Raw genomic sequence first — 24,886 nt, 5'->3', positions numbered from 1 at the left:
GGTTCCATTACTTACTAGCTGTGTGACCTTGGGCAAGTGGCTCCACATTTCTGAGACCGTTTTGTCATCTATAAAATCAGAATGATGCAAACCAGCCATTTAGGGTTGGTAGAATTAAGAGAGAATGCAGTAAAATATAGCCATTTTTGGTAATAACTTTAAATGATGGAGTATAAGCTATAAAAATATTGAATCATGTTGTACACTCGAAACTAATATAATACTGTAAATCAACTGTACTTCAAGAAAAAAACAACTGACTTCCTCTGTAAAAAAAAAAAAAAAAAAAAAAGAGCGAAAGAGAGAAAGCACAGTAAAGCTCCCAGACAGTGCCTGGCCTAGAAAGGGCTCAACAAATGGTCATCATTACCAGCATACATTCCCAATTCTTAGACCCATCATTTTTAATAAACTCCCAACCCACACTGTCATTGCCAGTGGATGCTATCTCATTTTAATCTTTCCAGGCTAATAAGTGGAAGGAAAATATTTTTGCTGTTTTACTTTTAGTTCTTTATTAGTGATAATAAGCATCTTTTCATCCATTTAGAGTCTATTTGTGCTTCTTCTGTAAACTGCCTATTATATCTTTTGCCCATTTTTCTGTCCTTCTAAAGGCATTATTCAAATTTTCTTTTCCTTTTTAACTTTTGTTAAATTATAGAAATAATATGTAAACCCATTCTTGTTATAAAAAGATTCAAACAATACACATAATAGGGAGCAAAACACAAAGCTCCTCTTAACCCTTGAATCTGACTCTCCTCCCCTAGAGGTCACCCCCAGCAACATGGTAGCATCCTTCAGTCTCCTGTCTATATGTGTGTGCGTGTGTGAGTGTGTCCTTGTCCTTTAGTGATATTTGGTTTATGTTATTGGGCTCATACTATATATATTCTGATTTTTTTTTTCACCCCAAAGTTCATTCATTCACTGAAAAAATATTGAGTGCTGAGCATTCTCAAACTGCCAGAGATACAGCAGTAGACAAAACAGACACAGATAACGCCTTGCCCTCATAGAGCTTACATTCTAATGCAGGGCAAGCTATGGTCTGTGGACCAAATCCAACCTGTAGCCCGTTTTTGTCCAATGCAGAGTGGTGACATTTTTAAAGGGTGATTTTTTTAAAAAGAAAAGAAAAGAAAATGAAGATTATGTGACAAAGATGTATGTGGCCACCAAAGCCTAAAATATTGGGTTGGCCAAAAAGTTCCTTTGAACTTTTTGGCCAACCCAATTTTTTTTTTTTTTTAATATTTATTTATTTACTTTTGGCTGAGTTGGGTCTTAGTTGCGGCACGCAGGCTTCTCTCTAGTTGTGGCATGCGGGGTCCAGAGTGCATGGGCTCTGTAGTTGTGGCATGTGGGCTTAGTTGCCCCACAGCATATGGGATCTCAGTTCCCCGACCAGGAATCGAACCCGTGACCCCTGCATTGGAAGGCAGATTCTTAACCACTGGACCACCAGGGAAGTCCCTGGCCAACCCAATATTTACAGAAAAAGTGTGCTGGCCACTACAGAACTAGGGAATAATATCTTAGCATTTTGTCCATGTTATTAAGTCTCCCTCATTTTACTTCTAACAGCTGTGTAGAATTCATAGAATAGATTTTCTATCATTTATTTCATTGCTCCCTTACTTATAGATGTTGAAGTGTTTTCCGACAGTTTTGCTGTTGTAAACAGTGCTGCACCAAACATCCCTGCATACATGTGTGGGTGATTGTGAAGGATAAATCCCTGGAAATGGGATTGCTGGGTCAGGAAGTACACTTTCAAATTTTTGATTAATATTTATATTACTTGGGAAGTGAACTAATTAAACTACAGATTAAAATAATTAAATCTGTAGTAACCATACAGATTTCCCAGCTTGGTCTCCATTTCAAATGATCTGCCTATTTTATAAAACCTACCTTTATTGGGCACTTATGTGTCATATACTATATTTACCACCTTTTATGCACTAGCTCCTTTATTCTTAACAACAACCCTATAAGATAAGTGTTAATACTCTCTGTTTTACAAATAAAGAAACTGAGACTTGGGGCTTCCCTGGTGGCGCAGTGATTAAGAATCCACCTGCCAATGCGGGAGACACGGGTTTGAGCCCTGGCCTGGGAAGATCCCGCATGCTGTGGAGCAACTAAGCCCATGCGCCACAACTACTGAGCCCACGTGCCACAACTACCAAAGCCCGTGCTCCTAGAGCCCATGCTCCACAATGAGAAGCCACGGCAATGAGAAGCCCACGCACCACAATGAAGAGTAGCCCCCGCTCGCCACAACTAGAGAAAGCCCGCGTGCAGCAACAAAGACACAACACAGACAAAAATAAATTAATTAATTAATTTTATTAAAAAAATTTGAAATCGTATCAAGTATCTTTTCCGACCACAACGCTATGAGACTAGATATCAATTACAGGAAAAAAAACTGTAAAAAATAAAAACACATGGAGGCTAAACAATATGCTACTAAATAAGCAAGAGATCACTGAAAGAATCAAAGAGAAAATCAAAAAATACCTAGAAACAAATGACAATGAAAACACGACTACCCAAAACCTATGGGATGCAGCAAAAGCAGTTCTAAGAGGGAAGTTTATAGCAATAAAATCCTACCTTAAGAAACAGGAAGCATCTCAAATAAAAAACCTAACCTTGCACCTAAAGCAATTAGAGAAAGAAGAACAAAAAAACCCCAAAGTTAGCAGAAGGAAAGAAATCATAAACATCAGATCAGAAATAAATGAAAAAGAAATGAAGGAAACGATAGCAAAGATCAATAAAACTAAAAGCTGGTTCTTTGAGAAGATAAACAAAATTGATAAACCATTAGCCAGACTCATCAAGAAAAAAAGTGAGAAGACTCAAATCAACAGAATTAGAAATGAAAACGAAGAAGTAACAACTGACACTGCAGAAATACAAAGGATCATGAGAGATTACTACAAGCAACTCTATGCCAATAAAATGGACAACCTGGAAGAAATGGACACATTCTTAGAAATGCGCAACCTGCCGAGACTGAACCAGGAAGAAATAGAAAATATGAACAGACCAATCACAAGCACTGAAACTGAAACTGTGATTAAAAATCTTCCAACAAACAAAAGCCCTAGACCAGATGGCTTCACAGGCGAATTCTATCAAACATTTAGAGAAGAGTTAACACCTATCCTCAAACTCTTCCAAAATACAGCAGAGGGAGGAACACTCCCAAACTCATTCTACGAGGCCACCATCACCCTGATACCAAAACCAGACAAAGATGTCACAAAGAAAGAAAACTACAGGCCAGTATCACTGATGAACATAGATGCAAAGATCTTCAACAAAATACTAGCAAACAGAATCCAACAGCACATTAAAAGGATCATACACCATGATCAAGTGGGGTTTATTCCAGGAATGCAAGTATTCTTCAATATACGCAAATCAACGTGATACACCATATTAACAGATTGAAGGAGAAAAACCATATGATCATCTCAATAGATGCAGAGAAAGCTTTTGACAAAATTCAACTCCCATTTATGATAAAAACCCTGCAGAAAGTAGGCATAGAGGGAACTTTCCTCAACATAATAAAGGCCATATATGACAAACCCACAGCCAGCATCGTTCTCAATGGTGAAAAACTGAAACCATTTCCACTAAGATCAGGAACAAGACAAGGTTACCCACTCTCACCACTATTATTCAACATAGTTTTGGAAGTTTTAGCCACAGCAATCAGAGAAGAAAAAGAAATAAAAGGAATCCAAATCGGAAAAGAAGAAGTAAAGCTGTTACTGTTTGCAGATGACATGATACTATACATAGATAATCCTAAAGATGCTACCAGAAAACTACTGGAGCTAATCAATGAATTTGGTAAAGTAGCAGGATACAAAATTAATGCATAGAAATCTCTGGCATTCCTATACACTAATGATGAAAAATCTGAAAGTGAAATTAAGAAAACACTCCCATTTACCATTGCAACAAAAAGAATAAAATATCTAGGAATAAATCTACCTAAGGAGACAAAAGACCTGTATGCAGAAAATTATAAGACACTGATGAAAGAAATGAAAGATGATACAAATAGATGGAGAGATATACCATGTTCTTGGATTGGAAGAATCAACATTGTGAAAATGACTACACTACCCAAAGCAATCTACAGATTCAATGCAATCCCTATCAAACTACCAATGGCATTTTTCACAGAACTAGAACAAAAAATTTCACAATTTGTATGGAAACACAAAAGACCCCGAATAGCCAAAGCAATCTTGAGAATGAAAAATGGAGCTGGAGGAATCAGGCGCCCTGACTTCAGACTATACTACAAAGCTACAGTAATCAAGACAGTATGATACTGGCACAAAAACAGAAATATAGATCAATGGAACAGGATAGAAAGCCCAGAGATAAACCCACGCACACATGGACACCTTATCTTTGATAAAGGAGGCAAGAATATACAGTGGAGAAAAGACAGCCTCTTCAATCAGTGGTGCTGGGAAAACTGGTCAGGTACATGTAAAAGTATGAAATTAGAACACTGCCTAACACCATACACAAAAATAAACTCAAAATGGATTAAAGACCTAAATGTAAGGCCAGACACTATCAAACTCTTAGAGGAAAACATAGGCAGAACACTCTATGACATAAATCACAGCAAGATCCTTTTTGACCCAGCTCCTAGAGAAATGGAAATAAAAACAAAAATAAACAAATGGGACCTAATGAAACTTAAAAGCTTTTGCACAGCAAAGGAAACCATAAACAAGACCAAAAGACAACTCTCAGAATGGGAGAAAATATTTGCAAATGAAGCAACTGACAAAGGATTAATCTTCAAAATTTACAAGCAGCTCATGCAGCTCAAAAACAAAAAAGCAAACAACCCAGGACTTCCCTGGTGGCGCAGTGGTTAAGAATCCGCCTACCAATGCATGGGACACGGGTTCAAGCCCTGGTCCGGGAAGATCCCACATGCCACGGAGCAACTAAGCCCGTGTGCCACAACTACTGAGCCTGTGCTCTAGAGCCTGCGAGCCACAGCTACTGACCCCTCGTGCCACAACTGCTGAGGCCCGCGCGCCTAGAGCCTGTGCTCTGCAGCAGGAGAAGCCACCGCACTGAGAGGCCCGCGCACCGCAACGAAGAGTAGCCCCCGCTCGCCGCAACTAGAGAAAGCCCGCGCGCAGCAACGAAGACCCAATGCAGCAATAAATAAACAAACAAACCAAACAAATAAATTAATTAATTTAAAAAAAAACAAACAACCCAATCCAAAAATGGGCAGAAGACCTAAATAGACATTTCTCCAAAGAAGATATACAGATTGCCAACAAACACATGAAAGAATTCTCAACATCATTAATCATTAGAGAAATGCAAATCAAAACTACAATGAGATATCATCTCACACGGTCAGAATGGCCATCATCAAAAAATCTAGAAACAATAAATGCTGGAGAGGGTGTGGAGAAAAGGGAACACTCTTGCACTGTTGGTGGGAATGCAAATTGATACAGCCACTATGGAGAACAGTATGGAGGTTCCTTAAAAAACTAAAAAGAGAACTACCATACGACCCAGCAATCCCACTACTGGGCATATACCCTGAGAAAACCATAATTCAAAAAGAGTCATGTACCACAATGTTCATTGCAGCTCTATTTACAATAGCCAGGACATGGAAGCAACCTAAGTGTCCATCAACAGCTGAATGGATAGAGAAGATGTGGCACATATATACAATAGAATATTACTCAGCCATAAAAAGAAACAAAATGGAGTTATTTGTAGTGAGGTGGATGGACCTAGAGTCTGTCATACAGAGTGAAGTAAGTCAGAAAGAGAAAAACAAATACCGTATGCTAACACATACATATGGAATCTAAGGGAAAAAAAAAATGGTCATGAAGAACCTAGGGGTAAGACGGGAATAAAGACACACTAGACCTACTAGAGAATGGACTTGAGGATATAGGAAGGGGGGAGGGTAAACTGTGACAAAGTGAGAGAGTGGCATGGACATATATGCACTACCAAATGTAAAATAGATAGCTAGTGGGAAGCAGCAGCTACATAACACAGGGAGATCAGCTCAGTGGTTTGTGCCACCTAGAGGGGTGGGAGAGGGAGGGTGGGAGGGAGGGAGACGCAAGAGGGAACAGATATGGGAACATATGTATACGTAAAACTGATTCACTTTGTTATAAAGCAGAAACTAACACACCATTGTAAAGCAATTATACTCCAATAAAGATGTTAAAAAAAAGAAACTGAGTCTCAAGGAAATCATTGCCTACATTTACACCACCTGATAAGTAGCAGAAACCAGAATTTCTGAACCAAATTCTTTTCTTTCTTTCTTTTTTTTTTTTTTTTTTAAACTGCCACCCCCTAAAAGCCCACCAGGCCAGATTGGCCACCCTCACATGCTCACCTGCAACCTTCCCTACCACGCGCATTCCCTGTGGGCTGAGCTCTGAACCCCACAGCTAAGTTCTTAACCACGATGCTATTCTGCCTCCTCCAGGGCATGAAGTGTCCTGATTTTTGTTTTAGAAAATTTGGTCACCATAATAGTCACATGTGTTGTAAGCCACCTCAGATCATTTCTTCAAAGAGGAGTACAGCTCTAAAATAGTAGTCACAGTCTAACCAGTTGCCGCAAGTGCTGTGTTTTGAGAAAGGAAAGGGAGTTCCTTGCTGGTCTGGTGGTTAGGACTCAGCACTTTCACTGCAATGGCCTGGGTTCAATCCCTGGTTGGGGAACTGAGATCCCGCAAGCCGCGTGGCATGGCCAAAATTTTAAAATTTAAAAATTTTTTCGGATTTCCATGGCGGTCTAGTAGTTAAGACTCTGCACTTCCAATCAGAGGGCACGGGTTCAACCCCCAGTCAGGGAACTAAGATCCTCCATGTCACGTGGCACAGTCAAAAAAAAAAGTTTAAATTTTGAAAAAAGGAAAGGGGCAGGAATGAGAAGTGTACTAAACCTCAGGGAATTGGGTCCCCTACCCTGGCCTCCTCCTGGGCTCAGCCCTGCTTGCTCTGAAGAGGTTGGTGAACCCTCTCCATCCACCAGGCTAGGACGAGGTCTTGCTGCTAAGAACTGCTCAAGGGCCAAAAGTATGCTCTGGACCAAATGAGAAAAGCCCATCACACCAGGCTAACATCTCCCCCTGTGACTTCATCCCTCACAGTACGCAGCTGACCCCCAGGACAAGCACTGGCTGGCCGAGCAGCATCACATGCGGGCAACAGGGGGGAAGATGGTAAGTATTGCCACACGTGCCACTGCCAGAGACCCACCCTGCCCAGGGACCAGGGCTATTGGTGGCAGCTTACCCCCAAATCTGAGAGACTCCATGCCCAACAAATGTGAGAAAGGAGACTTGTAAGAGTAGAGAGGGCCCATTCCTTCATGCTGAAGACCAGAATGTGATCCCTGGCTTCCCTCGCCTGACCCCAGGTCTCCCACACACCTCCCCCTCCCCTTCCACAGCACACTCATATGTAGATCATATTAGCTGTATGTAAGAATGGCAGGTACAAGACTCCCTGAACACTCCTTTCCCATCATGTGCTGCCCATTGACAGATTTCACTCCTCCATCACAACTCTTCCACCAGACACAGTTATGGAATCTCTTCTCAACACTGTGCTCCAGGCCGCACCCCTTGTCAGAAGGAATTAGCACATGCAGTGAAACTTGTTTGCCACACCTGGCAGCCCCTTCCAGAATCACTTCTACTTAAAGAGTTCTTAGCTCAAATCAAGCAGCAACCTTAGGAAAATCATCGTTGCATGTGTTCTAAAACTATCATGGAGGGATTTGTCCGTCACATGCCCTCTCCCCCACCTGAAGACTCTCTTAGTCCCACCGCTGGGACTGCTCCTATTAGAATTCAGTGGCCTCGGGACTTCCCTGGTGGCTAGTGGTTAAGAATCCACCTGCCAATGCAGGGGACACAACTTGCAGCTCTGGTCTGGGAAGATCCCTCATGCCGCGGAGCAGCTAAGCCCGCGAGCCTCAACTCCTGAGCCTGCGCACCTAGAGCCTGTGCTCCACAACGAGAGAAGCCACCGCAATGAGAAGCCCACGTACCACAATGAAGAGTAGCCCCCGCTCTCCACAACTAGAGAGAGCCAGTGAGCAGCAATGAAGATCCAACGCAGCCAAAAATAAATAAATAATTAAATGTATTTTTTAAAAAAGAATTCGATGGCCTCGCAAACCAGTATGCCATCTCCTTTCTGGCAATGAAAGCTATCTTTTATTTTATTTTCTACTATATTTATGCTACACTCTCAAAAAAGATTTCAGGAAACTTACTATTGACACATACATAAATAAGAAATAGGATAAAAAGGCAAGGCAGGATCTAAAATTAAGCCACAAGAAAGACTTGTTTTAAAAAAGGGATTTTTTAAATTGCCAGCCCAGGAGACCAGTGCAAGTCTATAGGTTTTCAGCTGCAGGCCCCACTCAAGGACACCTGATCTGTCACATAGTTCACAGTGCCCCTAAGATGAAGACAGTCATATGACTCAAGGGACACACAGTTATTCCTGACCCTAAGACTGGAAAGAAATGTCTCCCATAGAAGACTGTCTCGTGATGGACAGCATCCGCCACATGGTAGGCTCACAAGAGAGCTCTCCTGCTGCAGACCATGGCGTTGTGCTACAGCAGTTGTGCAGGCCCCCGGACAACACAGCCCAGTTAACGGACAGCAGTGTGGTTTATCATGTTTTCCCTTTTGCCGCGAAGTTCAAAACCAAATTATCTTAGTTCCAGAGTTCACATGTGGCTTCCTCCTAATTTCCTATTTCCATGTATATTTTGCTACCTCTGGCCCTTTCATTTTAAGCCACCTCAGGGTCCCTTTGTAAAAGGGACGATGGCTATAAGTAAATTAATCATCATTCCCCGCACTCCCACCCATAAATTTTCTACTTGAGTGAAAGATTGTCTCAAGAAACTATTCCCCAGACAGCCTCTCCCTACTTACTCTCCCTTGCTAAATTATAAACTATGACTACATGCCCCCACCTTCCAGCTCTTACATTAAGGAGACGTTTAATAAAGTATTAATCAAGTTGGACTGAAATGAATCAGAGGCAATGACGACTCTCCTTTGCTCCTGCCCCAGGCCTACCTCCTCATTGAGGAGGACATCCGGGACCTCGCTGCCAGCGATGACTACAGGTAAAACCTGCCCTACCCTCCCCTGGGATGAGCCTGGACCTACATTCTCCCTTGCTCCAACTCTCCTCCTCAATGTCTCTTCCAGAGGATGCCTGGACCTGAAGTTAGAGGAGCTGAAATCCTTTGTCCTGCCCTCCTGGATGGTTGAGAAGATGCGGAAGTACATGGAGACACTCCGGACAGAGAATGAGCATCGTGCTGTTGAAGCGCCTCTGCAGACCTGAAGCCAGGTCGCCTGGCTACAGCTGGCAGCCCTCCTCCAAGGCCCTCTTACCCACATGGCTGAGGCCACTGCTGGGACTACTTCTAGATGGATCTCAGAGGCATTAAAGCTATGCCTGGGCTAGTTTGTAGTGACTCACTGCAGAACACCCCCAGACTGGCATGTGGTTCTATATTTGTAAAGTTATTGGGATAAGAAGCAATTAAACAGTTTGTAATAAACACAGATGGTGAGCCTGCTGTGAGCTCTGCCTGTGCATGCCGACAAAACATCAAGGGCTCTAGAGGAAGTGGGTGTAGGAAAAAAGGACCAGGCACCCTTCCCCCACCCCATGTTATCCCCAGGAAGCCCGGTGCCCCATGCGTATCTGCTTTGTGAGACGAAGCTGGGGACACCATGTACCTTGCCAGTCTTCCCTGTCCCTTTATTTCTGTTTCATCACCCAACTAAGGTATGGAAGTAGCAGAATGTGGTGATGGCTGGCACCATGGGAGGTTGATGACAAACCAGAAGAAAAATACAAGGTGGCGTTTATTACCCCCATTTTACAGGTTAAAACACTAAATTATGTGCCCAAGGTAACACAGCAAACCGTTGGAGAGGCAGCCGATGAACCTGTTTTCCAATGAGGAGTCCCTGGCCCTGGCTATCAGTCTCTAGTTTTTCCCCTCGCCTGAATGTTCAGGCTCTTAAAGCCCCAACCAAAGTGCCCAGGACATTAATAACAGGTGGAGGAGCTGGGGTTTCCGGTTTGAGGGAAAAGTACCCGGGCCCCAAGACTGGAGACCCTCCCTTCCCCTGGGAGTAAGGGATCCTGGCCGGTCGTGCCGGGTGTTCACGACAGTAGCCAGGCGTTTGACCTAAAAGGATTCATCCCACGTGGACTTTTTCTAGGCCCTTTAATGGTCGGCGTTTTCCAAAGGCGGCCAGTCCGCTACAGCTTCGTTAATTAATGATGGCCTCTCCTGCCAATCGCCCATCAGAAGCAGGATCCCTCCGCCCAATAGTGGTACGCTGCTGGGTGGTTCTAGCAGTTGCCCGGTGACAGAGTGCTCTGGAGCGCCCCATTGGCTGGATCAAACCCAAGCGAGCTGCTGATAGGCCAACGCTGCCGGAGGGTTACAATTCAAACGCGGGCGGAAGGGCCCGGGACTCCGCAGTTGCAGCCGCGGTCTCCGTGTAGTCCGAGTTCCTGTCTCCCTTCTCAGCGCCACCCGGATGGCTTCCCAGAACCGCGACCCAGCTGCCGCCAGCGTTGCCGCCGCCCGTAAAGGAGCCGAGCCCAGCGGGGGCGCCGCCCGGGGCCCCGTGGGCAAGAGGTGAGTGGTGCGGCGGTAACAATGCCGGGCCTGGCACAGCCTGGGCCTTTGGGGCCGAGAGCGAAGACTTCCGGGACCCCCACCTCCTCCTGGAACGGGTGAGATATGGGAGGTAGAGGGACACTCCAGGAGCTCGACTGCTCTTAGAGACCCTCCCGAAGGAGGACGGAAGGGGTATGGCCGCTGCCAGGATCCTCCGTCGGTGAACCAAGATGAAGATGCTCCGGGGACCTTCGGTGTCTTGGCTGGAGGACGGCGGGGGAGGGGGAAGGAAGGAGGGGAGAAATTGAGATCCGGCACGGAGAGAGACGCCAGAGAAGCATACGAGGTTAAGAATAAGCCAGAGCCGTCCTATGGGAGCCTGGAATTAGGGAGGGTGAGGAGAACTCACTACGACCCTCTTGTGGAACTGGGGGTGACTGTGCCCCCAGCTGAGTCCGACTTCAGGGTAGAGGGAGGCCTCCGTGACAGCTGCTCCAGAGAGATTGGGGTGGGAGGAGATGCACCACCTGGAGCCCTGACCCATCCAGACTCCCAGGTGACCCCGAGTGCTCTTTTTGCAGGCTACAGCAGGAGCTGATGACGCTCATGGTGAGTGACTGATGCCCGGAGCCCCAACCAGTTGGTCCACCCTCCCACCTCCCAGTCACTTATCAGTAGCCTCCTCTTCTACATCAGGCTCTTTGATAGACATGGGGGTAAAAAGATGAGTCCAGCCTGTTCTCTTCTGGGAAGAAGCTAATCCACCTCACCTACACACCTTTTCTCCAGACAGTCTCTACTCCCAGTCCCATCCTCCCACAATAAAGTTATCCCTGAAATACGGCTCTCATACAAGGCCCTCCCCCTGCCCTGCCTGGTCCTACTTCCCTGGCCTAAGGTTTATCCACACCCAACTCTCCATCCTTCTTAATATTTCTAATCCTGTCGCACCTCAGAATGCTTCCTTCCTGGACGATCTCTTCTACGTTAACGCTGGATATTCAAGTCAAATCCTTCAGTGACCATATTGTTTATGTTCCCAGTCCGTGAATAGTCTCTGGGCTTCATGTGTAACCAGCACTCAGTAGCATGTTGAGTTGACTTCCCAGCAGCCAGCATTGTGGTTACAGAGCTGCCTTCTGCTTCCCTGCACAACCCCTCCCTTCTTAGCCTGGCGGTGAACCTCCATCATCCCAATACTCCCCGGAGAGGCATGCTGAGCCCCGAGGATATAGCCATTTCCTCAGGAAAGCCTATCCATTTGGCCTGGTTGCTTTATTTTGGATCAAAGTGTGATGAGGTTAAGGAGAAATGGTTCACCCACTGGCCCCCCAGGAGCGTACGCTTCAGCCCAGCATGTGTTGTGTTTCCTCCCCAGATGTCTGGCGATAAAGGAATTTCTGCCTTCCCTGAATCAGACAACCTTTTCAAATGGGTGGGGACCATCCATGGAGCCGCTGGCACAGTAAGTATAGGGTTGGGGTAGGTGAGTGTGACTTAGCTGAGTCTGGGGAGAGGTGGGAGGTGAAACCCAAGTGCCGGGTCTGCTTCAAGTCTTTCGGCTGGCCGGACATTCCCCTGTGCCTGCTCTCGTGCCCTGAGCCTGTGGCCCTGATCTCCCTCTCTATAGTAAGAGGCTGTGTTTAAGGCAGGGCTCTCCATCTTAGATGCTGACAGGGGGCCAGACAGCAAGGAAAAGAATGAAGGACAATTGAAGACTTAGGCCAGTGGGCCTTAGACCAAAGGATCACTGATGACCCCAGTGACCAGATATGAGAGAAAGTACCAGACCAGTTTAATGCTTTCTCTTCTGTCAAGTCCCAGACAAACTCAGGGGTCCTGGCAAGTCCCTTATGTGGGGCTTGGGCTGGGAACTGAGGCTCAGGATGGAAGGGTTACTCCCTGAATCTCTTTCTCCAGGTATATGAAGACCTGAGGTATAAACTGTCCCTGGAGTTCCCCAGTGGCTACCCTTACAATGCACCCACGGTGAAGTTCCTCACGCCCTGCTACCACCCCAACGTGGACACCCAGGGTAACATCTGCCTGGACATCCTGAAAGACAAGTGGTCCGCCCTGTACGACGTCAGGACCATCCTGCTTTCCATCCAGAGCTTGCTCGGAGGTGACTGCTGAGACCGGCCCCTCCCCTGCAACCTGGGAACCTGTCAGAACTCCCCCGGGCGGCCTCTTCTACCCGCACCTAACCGTCCTCTTTCTCTCCACCTGCAGAACCCAACATTGATAGCCCTTTGAACACACATGCCGCTGAGCTCTGGAAAAACCCCACAGGTGAGCCCTTTGTCCTTCTCAGGGCACCAGGCCATCCCTCCCCAACCTTCAAAGCCTCCCTCAAACAACAAAAGGATTCCAGTGACTTGGGAATATGTCCTTGGGGGGCAGGTAACCCAGTTCCACCTCTGCCTTGGTGTTTCTGGTTTGCCTGTTTGCTATAAACTCAAGAAGAACCAACCCTTTCCACATTAATGTAGGTTGGGGAGGCTTTTTAAGTAGAAGGCAAAGCTTTGTGCAAATGACTTGCTCGCTAAGGGCCCCTAGTCCCCTCCCCAGCCTCCCTGGAAACAGAGCCCGTCCAGGAGTCCTGGCTGGGTGGGCAGCAGAGGGTCAATCTGTTGTGCTGGGAAGCCCCTCCCCAAACTCCTCCCATGTTTATATCCTTGCTGCCCTCTTATCCATCTTAACCCCTGTCGTCATCACTCGCTGAGACCTGCCTGTTCTCTTCCAGCCTTTAAGAAGTACCTGCAAGAAACGTACTCAAAGCAGGTCTCCAGCCAAGAGCCCTGACCCAGGATGTGCAGCTCTCCTTCTGTTGTCTTTTTATTTTTCTTCCCTTAGATGGTCTGTCCTTTCCTCGATTTCTGTACAGGACCCTGTATCTTATCTGTGGTGTCATTTTTGTTTTGTTTCTGTTTTTTAAATTAAGTGTCTGGTTAAGCCCTTGTGATGAATATATTAAATAAATACATTTTGGGGTTTTTTAGCAAGTTGCTGTCTTGTAGGCACCCTAGGGATGAAGGTGCCCAGGATCGCAGAGGTCAGGTGTAGGATCTCGGTTCTTGCCCTGCTCCTCTCCCCAGGGAGTCGGAGCAGCTGATAGGCTGTAGGGCTGCGCAGTGCGGTGACAGGATTTGTTCCACTGCAGCCTTAGTTATTTTATGGCTCTGCATCTGTTTCCTCATCTATAAAACGGGAGTCACAAAATGCCGATTTCTGGGCGTTCCCTGGCGGTCTAGTGGGTAGGATTCAGCGCTTTCACTTCCATGGCCCAGGTTCAATCCCTGGTCGGGGAACTGAGATCCCATAAGCCGTGCAGTGCAGCCAAAAATATAGATCGATAGATAGATGAAAATTAATTTAAAAAATACAATAACAAAATGCCAATTTCTGTGGTGTGATGATATGTACCAAGAATGTTAGCAAATATAGGAGTTGTCCCAGGTGTGTTGCAGATGAGGCTGAAACAGACATTAGGCTGAAACAGCTAGAGCTGTAGAGAGTGTGTGTGTGTGTGTGTGTGTGTGTGTGTGTGTGTGTGTGTGTGTGTGTGTGTGTGTGTGTGTGTGTGTGTGTGTGTTGGAGGGGGGTGGGAGGGGGGGATCAGCCACCTACTTTCTGACTGTAGATGTTTTGACCCTGAAAAGGAGCAAGAGGACATTCAGGTGACCGTACAGCAGGCCCAGGGTCCGCAGAGACAGCCAGGGGAAGCTTTCTGGACTGAGGTCACAACTCGCCCCTTGCCCCAGGTCCCCCATAGATGGCTCCATGCTCCACAGGGGCACGTTCACCTCCTGCTCCATCTCCACCAGCAGTTGCTCTGTCTGCTGCACCACTGGCCCATCCAGCCCCTTGGGCCATCTTTCCACTGGCCTGCCACAGGCCTTTGGGGCTCTTGGGAGGAAACCCCTGTGCCAACCAGCTGGGTCCAGGTAGGCTGAGGTGCTGGGCCCAGCCCAGGTCCTGCAGAAAGATCTAGGTGACACACCCAGGTGCGCTCCAACAAGGCCTGAGTGTTGGCTACTCACCCAAGCTGGTCAGCTCTGCCTGCAGCTGGTTGTGCAGGCCTGGGGGGAGGGGGAGAAGACAGCAAGGAGGTCATCAGGAAGGTTCTCACCCACACTTTCCTCCTGCTCCAGCTAGCCCGGACCCCTGTGCCCCCAGCAAGCAGCCACATGTGGAATTGGATTGGAGTTGTCAGGTCTGGGATTAGAACTTGGATGTCCTCTAATCAGTTCCTTCATCTCAGATTGGGCTGTTGGCTCCCTCCTTGGGGCTTGGACCGGTGTTGCTCAATCTACTGTGCATGTAAGTCTGCCTGGGGGGGGGGACTTCCCGGGTGATGCAGTGGTTAAGAATCCGCCTACCAATGCAGGGGACACGGGTTGGATCCCTGGTCCAGGAAGATCCCACATGCCACGGAGCAACTAAGCCCGTGCGCCACAACTACTGAGTCTGCGCTCTAGAGCCTGAGAGCCACAACTACTGAGCCCGCGTACCACAACTACTGAAGCCCATGTGCCTAGAGCCCATGCTCCGCATCAGGAGAAGCCACCACAATGAGAAGCACTCGCACCGCAACAGAGTAGCCCCTGCTCGCTGCAACTAGAGAAAGCCCGCGCGCAGCAAGGAAGACCCAAGGCAGCCTAACATAAATTAAAAAAATAAAAAAATAAATCTGCCTGGGATCTTATTCAAATACAAATTTTGATTCAGTTGGTCTGGGTGGGGCCTGAGGCTCTGCATTTCTAATCAGCTCCCGGGTGGTGTCATTGCTGTGCTCTAGTTAAAGGTATAGAGCAGTGTTCTTGAGGTGTGGTCCTTCCACTTTTCATCTGGAACTGGTTAGAAATGTAAATTCTTGGCCCCAATAAGCTCTCCAGGTGATTCTGATGCTCTCTCAAATTGAAAATCACGAGGCTGGGACTTCCCTGGCAGTCCAGTGGTTAAGACTCCTCACTTCCACTGCAAGGGGTGAGTGTTTGATTCCTGGTCAGGGAACTAAGATCCCCCATGCCGTGCCACACAGCCAAAAAAAAAAAAAAAAGACAAACACCAGGCTGGAGGATGTCTGAGATGAGCAGAGCTCAGAACCTGACACTTGGTTCTTAATAAATGCTGGCCAAAGTGGATGTATCTTTGCCTTCCTTAGGAAGCCTCTCTATGTGGTTTCCTGGACCATGGTGTCTGATTCCCCCAGATGGTCACATGACCTACCTGTGTCAGTCACAGAGACCCAACTCTCTACACTGTCGTTCGGAACCAATCAGGGTGTTTCCTGGAATTAATCCCTGTGAGAAAGTAAAATTATTTTACTACTAGGATTGCTAAAAGAGGAGGGAGTCAGTCTGGGCTGCTGGTGGAGATGGCTGCAGATGAAAGAAAGCCAAGCAGAGACAAATAGCTGAGAGATGACATTGAAACTCTGGCCTCCAGTTCACGTGTTGGCATCCCGGTGTCATGAACCAACAAATCCCTTTTTGGTGTAAGTCAGTTTGACTTAGGTTTCTAACACTAGTGCAGTCAGTATTAGAAGGTGTGATGATCATTATTCCCATTCATTCAGTACAGTGGTTGAGTGCCCACAAGGTAAAGGCCCTATGTTGGGGGCTGGAGATGACGCAGGAAGAGGACACAGTCCTGTCCTCAGGGAGGGTGAAGTTTAGGGAGTAGATAGGCATGTCAATGGTGTAGAATAAGTGGTGGTTAAGGTAGAAGACCTGTGTTAGAATTCCTGATCCACCCCTATGTTACTCGTATACACTTGGGCGCTTATATTTAACCCCTCTGTAAAATGGAAATATTAGTACCTACCTCATAGGATAGATGAAGAACCGTAGAACAGTGTCTGGCACATAGTAAGCGCTCAATAAAAGCTGGGTTTGGGAGTTCCCTGGCAGTCTAGTGGTTAGGATTCTCGGCTTTCACTGCCCATGGCCCAGGTTCAATTCCTGGTCGGGGAACTGAGATCCCGCAAGCTGCGCGGCACGGGGTTGGGTGGGGGGCAGCTGGGTGCTAGGCTCACATGTTGCTATGAAAGCTCAGAGGTGGGGCACCTAATGAAGATGAGAAGGGTCAAGGAGGGCTCTCTGGAGAAGGAGATTGGGCTGTGAGGGAGGTAACCAGCAGTTAATGAAGTCTTGAGCAGGGCAGTGACGTGGTCAGATTTGGTTTTGGAAAGATCCTTCTGGCTGCCATCTGTCTAGAGAGTGAATGGCAATGATAATGGCCTGAGTTATGATGCTGAGTGGGCTTGGAGAGGAGGGATGAAGTGGTAAGGAGACTAAGCAGCAGGGCATAGTAAGTAAGTTAGAGGTGGAAAATGAGCTTCAGAATTTGTGACTTGGGTCTCAGCCCTGAGGTGGGCAACACAGGAGAATGAGATGGAGGAGGGAGATTTACCAGTTTAAGGCAGGGCCAGTTTGAAGCACTCAGGACGCCCGGGTAGAATTGTCAACAGGTAGATGGTCTTGCTCCTGTTTCCACCACACAGCCATATCATCTAGGTTGTTATCTACTTGTCTGGGTAATTCACCCCACTCTGCCTGAGTTTCCTCACCCGTAAAATGGAAATAAGGGCATCTGCCCCTGGGGTTGTGTGGATAAATGAGACAACACCTGCACAGCACACCGTAGGCACTCATAGGGATGATTACTAAACACGAGCACTGCTCCTGGCTGGAAATACAATCCAGGAAACATGAATGAGCCAGAAAGGGGAGAAGACAACAGGGAGTTGGAGAGGGAGGGCTGCAACAATGAATAGGAGTTCAATGTTTCAAGATGATAATGATATTACTAATAGCATTTATTATATGCTGACTCCGTGCCAGGCTCTGTTCTAAGCACTCTGCACACATTAATTTATTCTCACAACCCTGTGAGGTAAGTACTATCACTGTCGCCATTTTACAGATTAGGAAAGGAAGCAGAGTGGTTTGTCACCAGCAGTGAGTTTTCAAACTGAGCGTGAGGAAAGCCAAACTACCACTGCCCTAAATTAGCTTTGACCCAACGCCGGCTATAATTGAGTTGTTTACAAAAGAGCTGTGGGCGCCAGAGTGCAGCCAGTCAGGGCAGGGATCAAGGGAGGACAAGATGGTATCTGAGCTGCGTCTTGGTATCTTGGAGATGGCATTTGAGCTGTGTTGAAGGATTTGCCAAGACTTTAAGAGGAAGAAGGGCATTCCAAGGAGAGAGAACAGCATGTGCAAAGGGTGGAGAGCTTCAAAGTGCACCCCACTTCCACAGCGAGAAGGATCGATTGCCCAGTGGGACTGGAACCTCTCGAGGGAAGGGGTAACTGTGGGAAGGAGGGGAAGGAATTCGGATTTGATTCTAGAAGCACTGGGGACCCTGGAAGCGCCAGGAGCCACCCAGCCCCTCGGCCAAGTTGCCACGCCTAGCGCCAGCTACAGATAGACCGTCGGTAAACTTCCGAGGGCATCGAGCGCCACCTCGGGCTCCCGCGACCCGGCAGCCTTCCGCGTCCCGCTGCGTTCGGACCCGAGGACGCTCGGGTGGCTCCAACCGGGGTGGCGCCCTGGACAGCGGCCCAACCAGGCGGCCCCCGACACCCGATCCATCCCGGTCCTCCCCTTACTCAGGCCACGCGCTTTGCAATGTTTCCTTTTATTCCTTCTAGACACATTCCCAGAAGGGGCCGCGCCTCCCTCCCGGGGCCGGGAGTGGGACCGGGCGGCGATGACGTCCCCACGCCCTAAGGACGCTCGGTCTCCGCGGAGGGGAGGGCCGACTTCTTACTGCACGCCCTCCATCATCTTCAGGAACTCTGCGGGGAAGGAGACGGAGAGGCGGTCAAGGGTCCCCTAGGGGCGAGCAGGTCTGGCCAGGCGCCAGCCTCGCAGAGGGGATGCCTTGTCATTAGTAGATAAATTGCACAAAACCGCCCAGAGGTCCCCCCTACCCGTCCGCCCCGCCCCGCCCCGCCTTCAAGGCTAGGGACTCCCGCGTGGGCGCCACGACCCCGGACTCTCGAGCCTGGTTCGGTCTTCCGCTCCTCGCGCTCCCCAGACCCTCACCGTCGAAGTCAATGCGGCCGTCGTTGTTCTTGTCACCGTCCTTCATCAGGGATTCGAGCTCCTCGTCCGTCACGTGCTCCCCGGAGGCCCTGAAAATCTCAGCCAGTTCCTCAGCATCGATGTAGCCGTCTGCGTTCCTTCAGGCGGAGGGCCGGGGCGGAGCTCAGGACGGGCAGGGGCGACCTGCCCGGGCCACGCCGGACGCCCCCGCCTACATCCCCACCCCGAGAACCTTCGTGCCCTGCTGGCCAGACTCAGTCGGCTCTGCGCTTCGCTCGGCCCCCAGACCCCCAATGCACCTGTCAAAGATGCGGAAACACTCGGCCAGCTCCTCCTCAGTCTTCCCCTTGGCGTCCTCTTTCATCTGGCGCACCATCATGACCAAGAACTCCTCGAAGTCGATGGTGCCGCTGCCTGAGGGAAGCAGATGGTGAGTGAGCCTGAGCCCCGGCTGCCAGCTCCTCCACCACCATCCCATCCCGCAGAGGGCCACCCGCTCACCGTCCTCATCCACCTCCTCGATGATGGTGTCCAGCTCCTCTTTGGTGGGTGTCTGGCCCAGCATCCTCATCACCGTGCCCAACTCCTTGACGCTGATGTCCCCGCCGCCATCAGCGTCAAACATGTCGAAGGCGGCCTTGAACTCTGCCAGGGCAAGGAGAGCCGAGGGCTGAGGTGAGCCTGGCTGGACCGTCAGCCTCACGTCCACCCTCCCTGCCTGCCTAGACACCAAGCATTGCCCAGCACACAGCTACCCAGCGGCCAGCCCGCCCACCCCCACTCACCGGCGATCATCTCCTCGCTGAGGTAGGACCGGGCCTCAGCCTGCTGGTCCGTCTGCAGGAAACACAGACCATCAAAGAGCAGAAGGGGCAGCCCTGGAGCGCATTCCTGACTTAACCCCGTTCTTCTGCACCCCCATTTCTGTAAGTGCCCCTTAGTCCTCCGGAGAAAGAGCTCCAGACTTGCCACCCGCCCCCCGCCCGCCACTGCGTGCTCCCACAGCACCCAACCCCACTTTTGAAGAACTAGGGAGGGGAATTCCCTGGTGGTCCAGTGGTTAGGACTCTGTGCTTTCACTGCCGAAGGCCTGGGTTCACTCCTTGGTTGGGGAACTAAGATCCCACAAGCTGCGCAGCTCAGTCAAAAAAAAAGAAAGAAAGAACTAGGGATTATGCCCTTCTTGCTTGTCAATCAGAGGTCAATTCAGGAACCCCCCCAGTAATCTTGGGCAAGTCACTAAATGTCCCCTCATCCCCTCTTCTCTTCTTAGCAGTTTTTCAGGGATGAGCTGAAATCAGGGGTGTGAGAAGGCTTTGTAAAGTGCCAGAACGATTCCAACATCATTTTCCAGTTTTCCCTGCCTCCTCGCAATGTCTGGTACTTTAACAGGTGCTCAATAAATGTTTGTTGTCAAATAAATGATAATGCAAGGCAAAGTTACTGAGCACCGACCAAGTGTCAGGCCATAGACCGGGCACTGGGACCCCCAAGAAGTCAGACACATCATCCCTCCCTCCAAGAACTTGCAGAGACAGAGATTGTAAACTTCCTGGCGACGATTCAGTCATTGGAGTAAATGCCGCTCCTGCTGGGCGGAGTATGATGTGGGCCTTGTGCAGGTGATGGTAAGATGGCTCTAAGGAGTTTCCACCACGTCCAAGCCCAGCCAGCTAGCTAGGGGACTTTGGACTGAGGCTGGCAACGAAGAAGGGCTGAGGCGTCCAAGGAGCTCTTCAGCTGGCTGGCTGCTGGCTGTCCTCCTTGTCTCCCTCCTCCTCCCCTCCCCGCCTCCCCTCCTCCTTGCCTGTGCCAAAAGGGCAGGTTATTTTTAGTCAGGAACGGGCAACAGCAGCTGTCGTCCAGGGTCTAGTTACTCCTTGAAGTGAAGTGGGGAGGGCGATCTCAGATCTCAGAGGAAAAGGACGGCCTCAAATCATAACCCCTCTCTGGGAGGCTGACATCTCTCTAACTCTGCTCTGTCATCTTCGGCCCCTTCTCATCCCCTTGGAGCTCTTGGGGTCCTGCCCCTGAACTTGTCTGAGGCCCTGCACACTTCCCATCTTCCAGAGGAGGTTTCCTTCTCTCGCTGGCAGGAAGAGGGTTTGGCAAGGCTTCCAGCCCACCCCCACTGCTCACTGGCTTGCTGGGTGACTCCCTCTCCACCACGAGGGCCCCCCTCTCCACCATCAGGGTGACAAGCTAAGACCCACTCACAGTTCTCTGACCGACATGGCTAGAAGCCTCAGAAGGTCTCAGGGAACCGGCAAGCCTGGAGGCTCAACCCCTGGAACGTCCCAACTCTCCCCTTCCAAGACAAGTCCGAGGCCTTCTTCCCAACCTTCCTCCCAGACACCAGGGTTCCAGGAGCTTTCATATTCCATCTGCAAACATCCAAGTTACTGCCCCACAGAGCACCCAGATCTGGCCTGAAAGATGCCCAGAAGTGCTCCTGCAAGTAAAAGGATGAAGTCCCTTCTCATCCTTACCATGGTTGCGTGTCACCAGGACTCCTCTGCTGCAGGTCACCTCCTCTGTACTCCACCACCCAAAGATGCCCTGGCCCTCTGTAGCCCCTAGGATTTGTAGGGGCGCCCTCTCCTCCCACTTCCCTGCTCCCCAGGACCGGATGCCCTGGCCAATCAGATCCTGGGGTCAGCGAGCAACCCCCTCCCAGAGTCCTAGCCCATTACCTAATTTAGCCAAGGGCCCTTGCAGAGAAATTTAAGCCTCCGAGCAGGTGGCAGGCCTTGACGTCCTAGATTCTTGTGAGGAGAACCCGCCCTGCTCCACCGCCTTAGTGAGCGCCCCCTCAGGAAGCATACTTGCTCCAAGATGGGTGAGGATGATTAGGATAGAGAAGAGTGAGGCAGCATGGCGGAATGCAAGAGCACAAGCCTTGACGTCCAAAGCCCAGGATCCAATTCCTGTCTCTACAAGCTGTGCACACTTGGGCAGGTGGCGATGCCACTCTGAGCTTCAGTTTCCTTATCTGTGAGATGGGGAGAGTCATAACCTCCCTCACAGAGAAACCATGGTAAACGGGAGCCCAGGTATATGTCCCCAAGCTTGTGCCAACTACATAGGGTCAGTGCTTGGCAAGTGGAATGTTTTGTCTTTGAATCAGGGTAAGGGGCGGGGGATAGGAGGAGGGGAAAGTGACAGCCACAGTTATTGAACCTCTGTGACTGGCCACACACTGTGCTAAGCATTTTAACCACATGATCTCATCCAGTACTCATCCTATGAGGTAGCAACTAGGATTATTCCCTTTTCACTGGGGAGCTTTGTAAATCATAAAGATCTATAGTCATGTTGGGGATTCTTATTCATACTGACTGAGGGGAAGTTGGGGCAGACTGTCCTCAGGGGACCTGTCTAGAAGGAGAAATGTATAGAGGGGTCCAGGAAACAGGGTGTGCACTTGGAAGAGAAAGAAACATTGAAAGAAGATTCTTCTCTCAAGCTTATCTTCTCCAGGGAAAGGGTTTGGGGGATTCACTTTTTTGGGGGGAAGGGGGACTGGGGGAAGTTTCTCTAAGTAGGTGAAGGGGCAGCTGGCCCCTTGCTAGAGCTTGAGGAAGAAGTCTGGTGGAGCTCAGCTGGCCATCTGGAGAGTGAAGGAGTGGGCAGATCAAGTCAAGTCCGAGGCGAGCCCACCCTGAGAACGTACAGGGTCCACACGGGGTGTTGCGGGGGATAGACAACATTTATGGACGGTAGCTAAGTCAACAAAAAGAGCACGGAGATGACTAAACACAGGGTCTGGGGCTAGTGAAAGGGAGCTGGCCACCAAGGAAGTCAGATGGACAGTGGCAGCTGGGCCGCCCTCTTGCCCTATACATAGATATTCCCAAGGAAATCTCAGTGGAGCCAGGCCAGGCTAAATAAGGCCACCCCCAGCCAGGCACAGGGCCAAGGGGCCATGCTCCCCAGCGGATGCCAATTTGGATACAGACATTGGAACCACTTGATCCCTTTGGAACAGAGAGTGTGGAACTTGCAGCAATCCTTTGTTCATTAATTTGTTCTTTCATTTATTCAGGGAAATAGATAAGGTCCAAACTCAGTGTGGCCAAGCAAGGTCCCACTCACCCTTCTGTTCTCATCCCCTTTCCTCTCCCACCTTGCATGCCGCTCTGCTTTCTTCAGACTAAAATAAAGCTCCAACCACCACCCTTTAAAGTTCCCGGGCCCTTGCACATGCTGGTTTTTTTCTGCCAGAAACTCCCATCTTCCCGTTGTTCACCTGCCTACTTCCCTATCCTCTTTCTCGGCTTTAACAATACTTCCTCCAGGATCCTTCCTCCCCTATACACAGGCCAAAGGAGTCCAAGGTGGTCTCCAGTATTTTCCTCAGTCATAGCACTGAACACGCCATGGGATCACGACCTGTTCTAAGTTCCACGGACCAGAGACTGTTACCTGCCTGCCAGTGCATTCCCCAGCACCCAGCACTTGGCACTTAGCAAGTGTTCAGAAAATAATATGATCTTTGGAAGAATAAGTGAACGGAATGACATCTGGTTCAATATAAGGAGGACCTTTCTAACAGTGGTGGTTGAATAATAATGGGACCGGGCAGCCTCAGAAGGTAATGAGCCTCCTGTTGCTGAATGTATGCAAACAGGAGTTTGATGACCATCTCTCAGGGAGGCTGTGGGGAGAGATCCATACAGAGCCTAAGAGTAGTGGAGAATACAAGACCTCAAAAGATCTCCTAGTTCTGGCCCTGTGTGTATGGCCCAGGGTAACTTTCCTTCACTGAGCTTCAGACTACCCAACTGTAAAATGGAGGTGCTAGACCAGATTTCGGAGCAACCCTCCTCCAGACCCTCATGGCTCTGACAACCCGTGGTTTTGTGAACACCTGCTATGTACCCAGACTTGTGAGGCATTTGCCAAAGTACAGGTTAAGATTCAGCCAATGTTTAGTGAATGGGTGAGTGGTGAATGAGTGAACAAATGAGGTGTGTCTTCGTTGCCCCAACACCCTGCTGGGAAGCTGAAAGAAGAGTCATTAAAGCTTTGAGATTACACAGACTTGGCCTTAAATCCCAGCTCCCCTATTTCCTAGTTGTGGATTTTGGGAAAGTCTATTTGCCTCAGTTTCTTCATCTTGAAAATGGACCATTCTTGTCCACTCACAGCCTCCTCCCCAGGATGTTGTGAGGGTGAGATATGACCCCTTGTAAAGTGCCTAGAACAGGATGGAGGATACAGTGGAACTTCAAGAAATGAGAGCCCTGCCCCTTCTGCACAGAGGGAGGGCAGGGAGTATGTGTTCCATTCAAAGCTATTCCCACACCCCTCTCTCCTGTGCCATTTAAAAAGGGGAGGAGCTACCATCAGAGAGACTTTACTTGTTTGATTGTATAACTAGCAATATCTGCCCTGCTAGGGACTGATAGCTAGGCCTTTTGACGGGAAGGGACAATTAAATTCTTGACCTACTGCTGCCCTCTGGATAAAAAATAAAAACACAGTTCACTAGGCGAGTTGCTGAGATTACCAGGCCTGCAGCGTGAGAAAAGAACAGGATGTGGAACTCAGGAGACCTGGGCTGCAGGGCCCTACACTCAGAAACCTCTGGCAAGCTGTATGACTTGGGGAAAGTAACTCAGCCTCTCTGGGTCTCAGTTTCCCCCGTTTGCCTATGTCCTATGTGTGAGGCAGGCTCAAATGAGATTGTAAAAGCTTGTGAACACTGTAGAAACAATAATCATTGTGTAACTTACTATCCTCTTAGTCCCTCCTCTGTGCAAAATTCGTACTTAAATTCGTATTAATTGTTCCTGTTTTACATATGAGAAAACCTAGGCTACCCGAGGTCAGAGGCCAGATTTCATCCCAGATCACTCGGCTTCTCTTGGCCTCGGTTTCCTCACAGGAGAGATGGGCTCCCTACTGCCGCGTAATGACTTTGGAAAGTTAGAGTGCTGGGGATAGATTGGGGCCAGCCTGGGTCTCCGGAGGGTTGGGAGGATTCAAGGAGGGTGTAGGCCCCTCCGGATTGGGGACGATCCCTTAGGGGGCCGGGGGCTTGCCCAGGCCTACCCAGGATTCCCAAATCCCT

At 49.0% G+C, this 24,886-nt stretch overlaps 3 protein-coding genes across 8 annotated transcripts in view; 2 read left to right on the top strand and 1 right to left on the bottom strand.

Annotated features, from left to right (window-relative positions):
* DNTTIP1 (deoxynucleotidyltransferase terminal interacting protein 1) overlaps nucleotides 1-9,690 on the top strand; it is a 28,514-nt gene extending 18,824 nt beyond the window's left edge. For all 3 annotated transcript variants that reach the window (XM_082430339.1, XM_082430338.1, XM_082430340.1), the window contains 3 exons: nucleotides 7,221-7,292; nucleotides 9,174-9,229; nucleotides 9,315-9,690. In XM_082430339.1, the coding sequence (XP_082286465.1) occupies nucleotides 7,221-7,292; nucleotides 9,174-9,229; nucleotides 9,315-9,453 (267 nt within the window). In that variant the 3' untranslated portion in view covers nucleotides 9,454-9,690. The remainder of the gene's footprint in view (nucleotides 1-7,220; nucleotides 7,293-9,173; nucleotides 9,230-9,314) is intronic.
* Nucleotides 9,691-10,535: 845 nt separating this feature from the next.
* Nucleotides 10,536-18,549, top strand: UBE2C (ubiquitin conjugating enzyme E2 C). 4 transcript variants are annotated; one of them, XR_014254816.1, is made up of 7 exons: nucleotides 10,536-10,771; nucleotides 11,335-11,362; nucleotides 12,132-12,218; nucleotides 12,674-12,878; nucleotides 12,986-13,045; nucleotides 14,908-15,076; nucleotides 15,144-18,549. XR_014254816.1 is itself a non-coding variant. In XM_082430383.1 (6 exons), the coding sequence occupies exons 1-6, from the start codon at nucleotides 10,671-10,673 to the stop codon at nucleotides 14,979-14,981; spliced, it is 555 nt and encodes a 184-aa protein (XP_082286509.1). In that variant the 5' UTR covers nucleotides 10,536-10,670; the 3' UTR covers nucleotides 14,982-18,549. The 4 variants fall into 4 exon arrangements, 2 of the variants coding, with proteins under 2 accessions (XP_082286509.1, XP_082286510.1); XR_014254817.1 differs by having other exon boundaries at nucleotides 15,125-18,549; XM_082430383.1 differs by having other exon boundaries at nucleotides 14,908-18,549.
* TNNC2 (troponin C2, fast skeletal type) lies at nucleotides 18,385-21,439 on the bottom strand. Its single transcript, XM_082430393.1, has 6 exons — nucleotides 21,300-21,439; nucleotides 19,596-19,647; nucleotides 19,312-19,455; nucleotides 19,110-19,224; nucleotides 18,811-18,947; nucleotides 18,385-18,560 (listed from the first exon to the last, which is right to left on the bottom strand). Exons 1-6 carry the CDS (start codon nucleotides 21,300-21,302, stop codon nucleotides 18,529-18,531), a joined length of 483 nt encoding a protein of 160 aa, XP_082286519.1. The 5' UTR covers nucleotides 21,303-21,439; the 3' UTR covers nucleotides 18,385-18,528.
* Nucleotides 21,440-24,886: the final 3,447 nt, after the last annotated feature.

This window comes from Balaenoptera physalus (assembly GCF_965194825.1).
Source record: "Balaenoptera physalus genome assembly, chromosome: 16".
In the NCBI taxonomy this organism is placed as follows: domain Eukaryota; kingdom Metazoa; phylum Chordata; class Mammalia; order Artiodactyla; family Balaenopteridae; genus Balaenoptera; species Balaenoptera physalus.
Note: the sequence above shows the minus strand (reverse complement) of the source record. Positions and strands in the feature narration are given on the sequence as shown.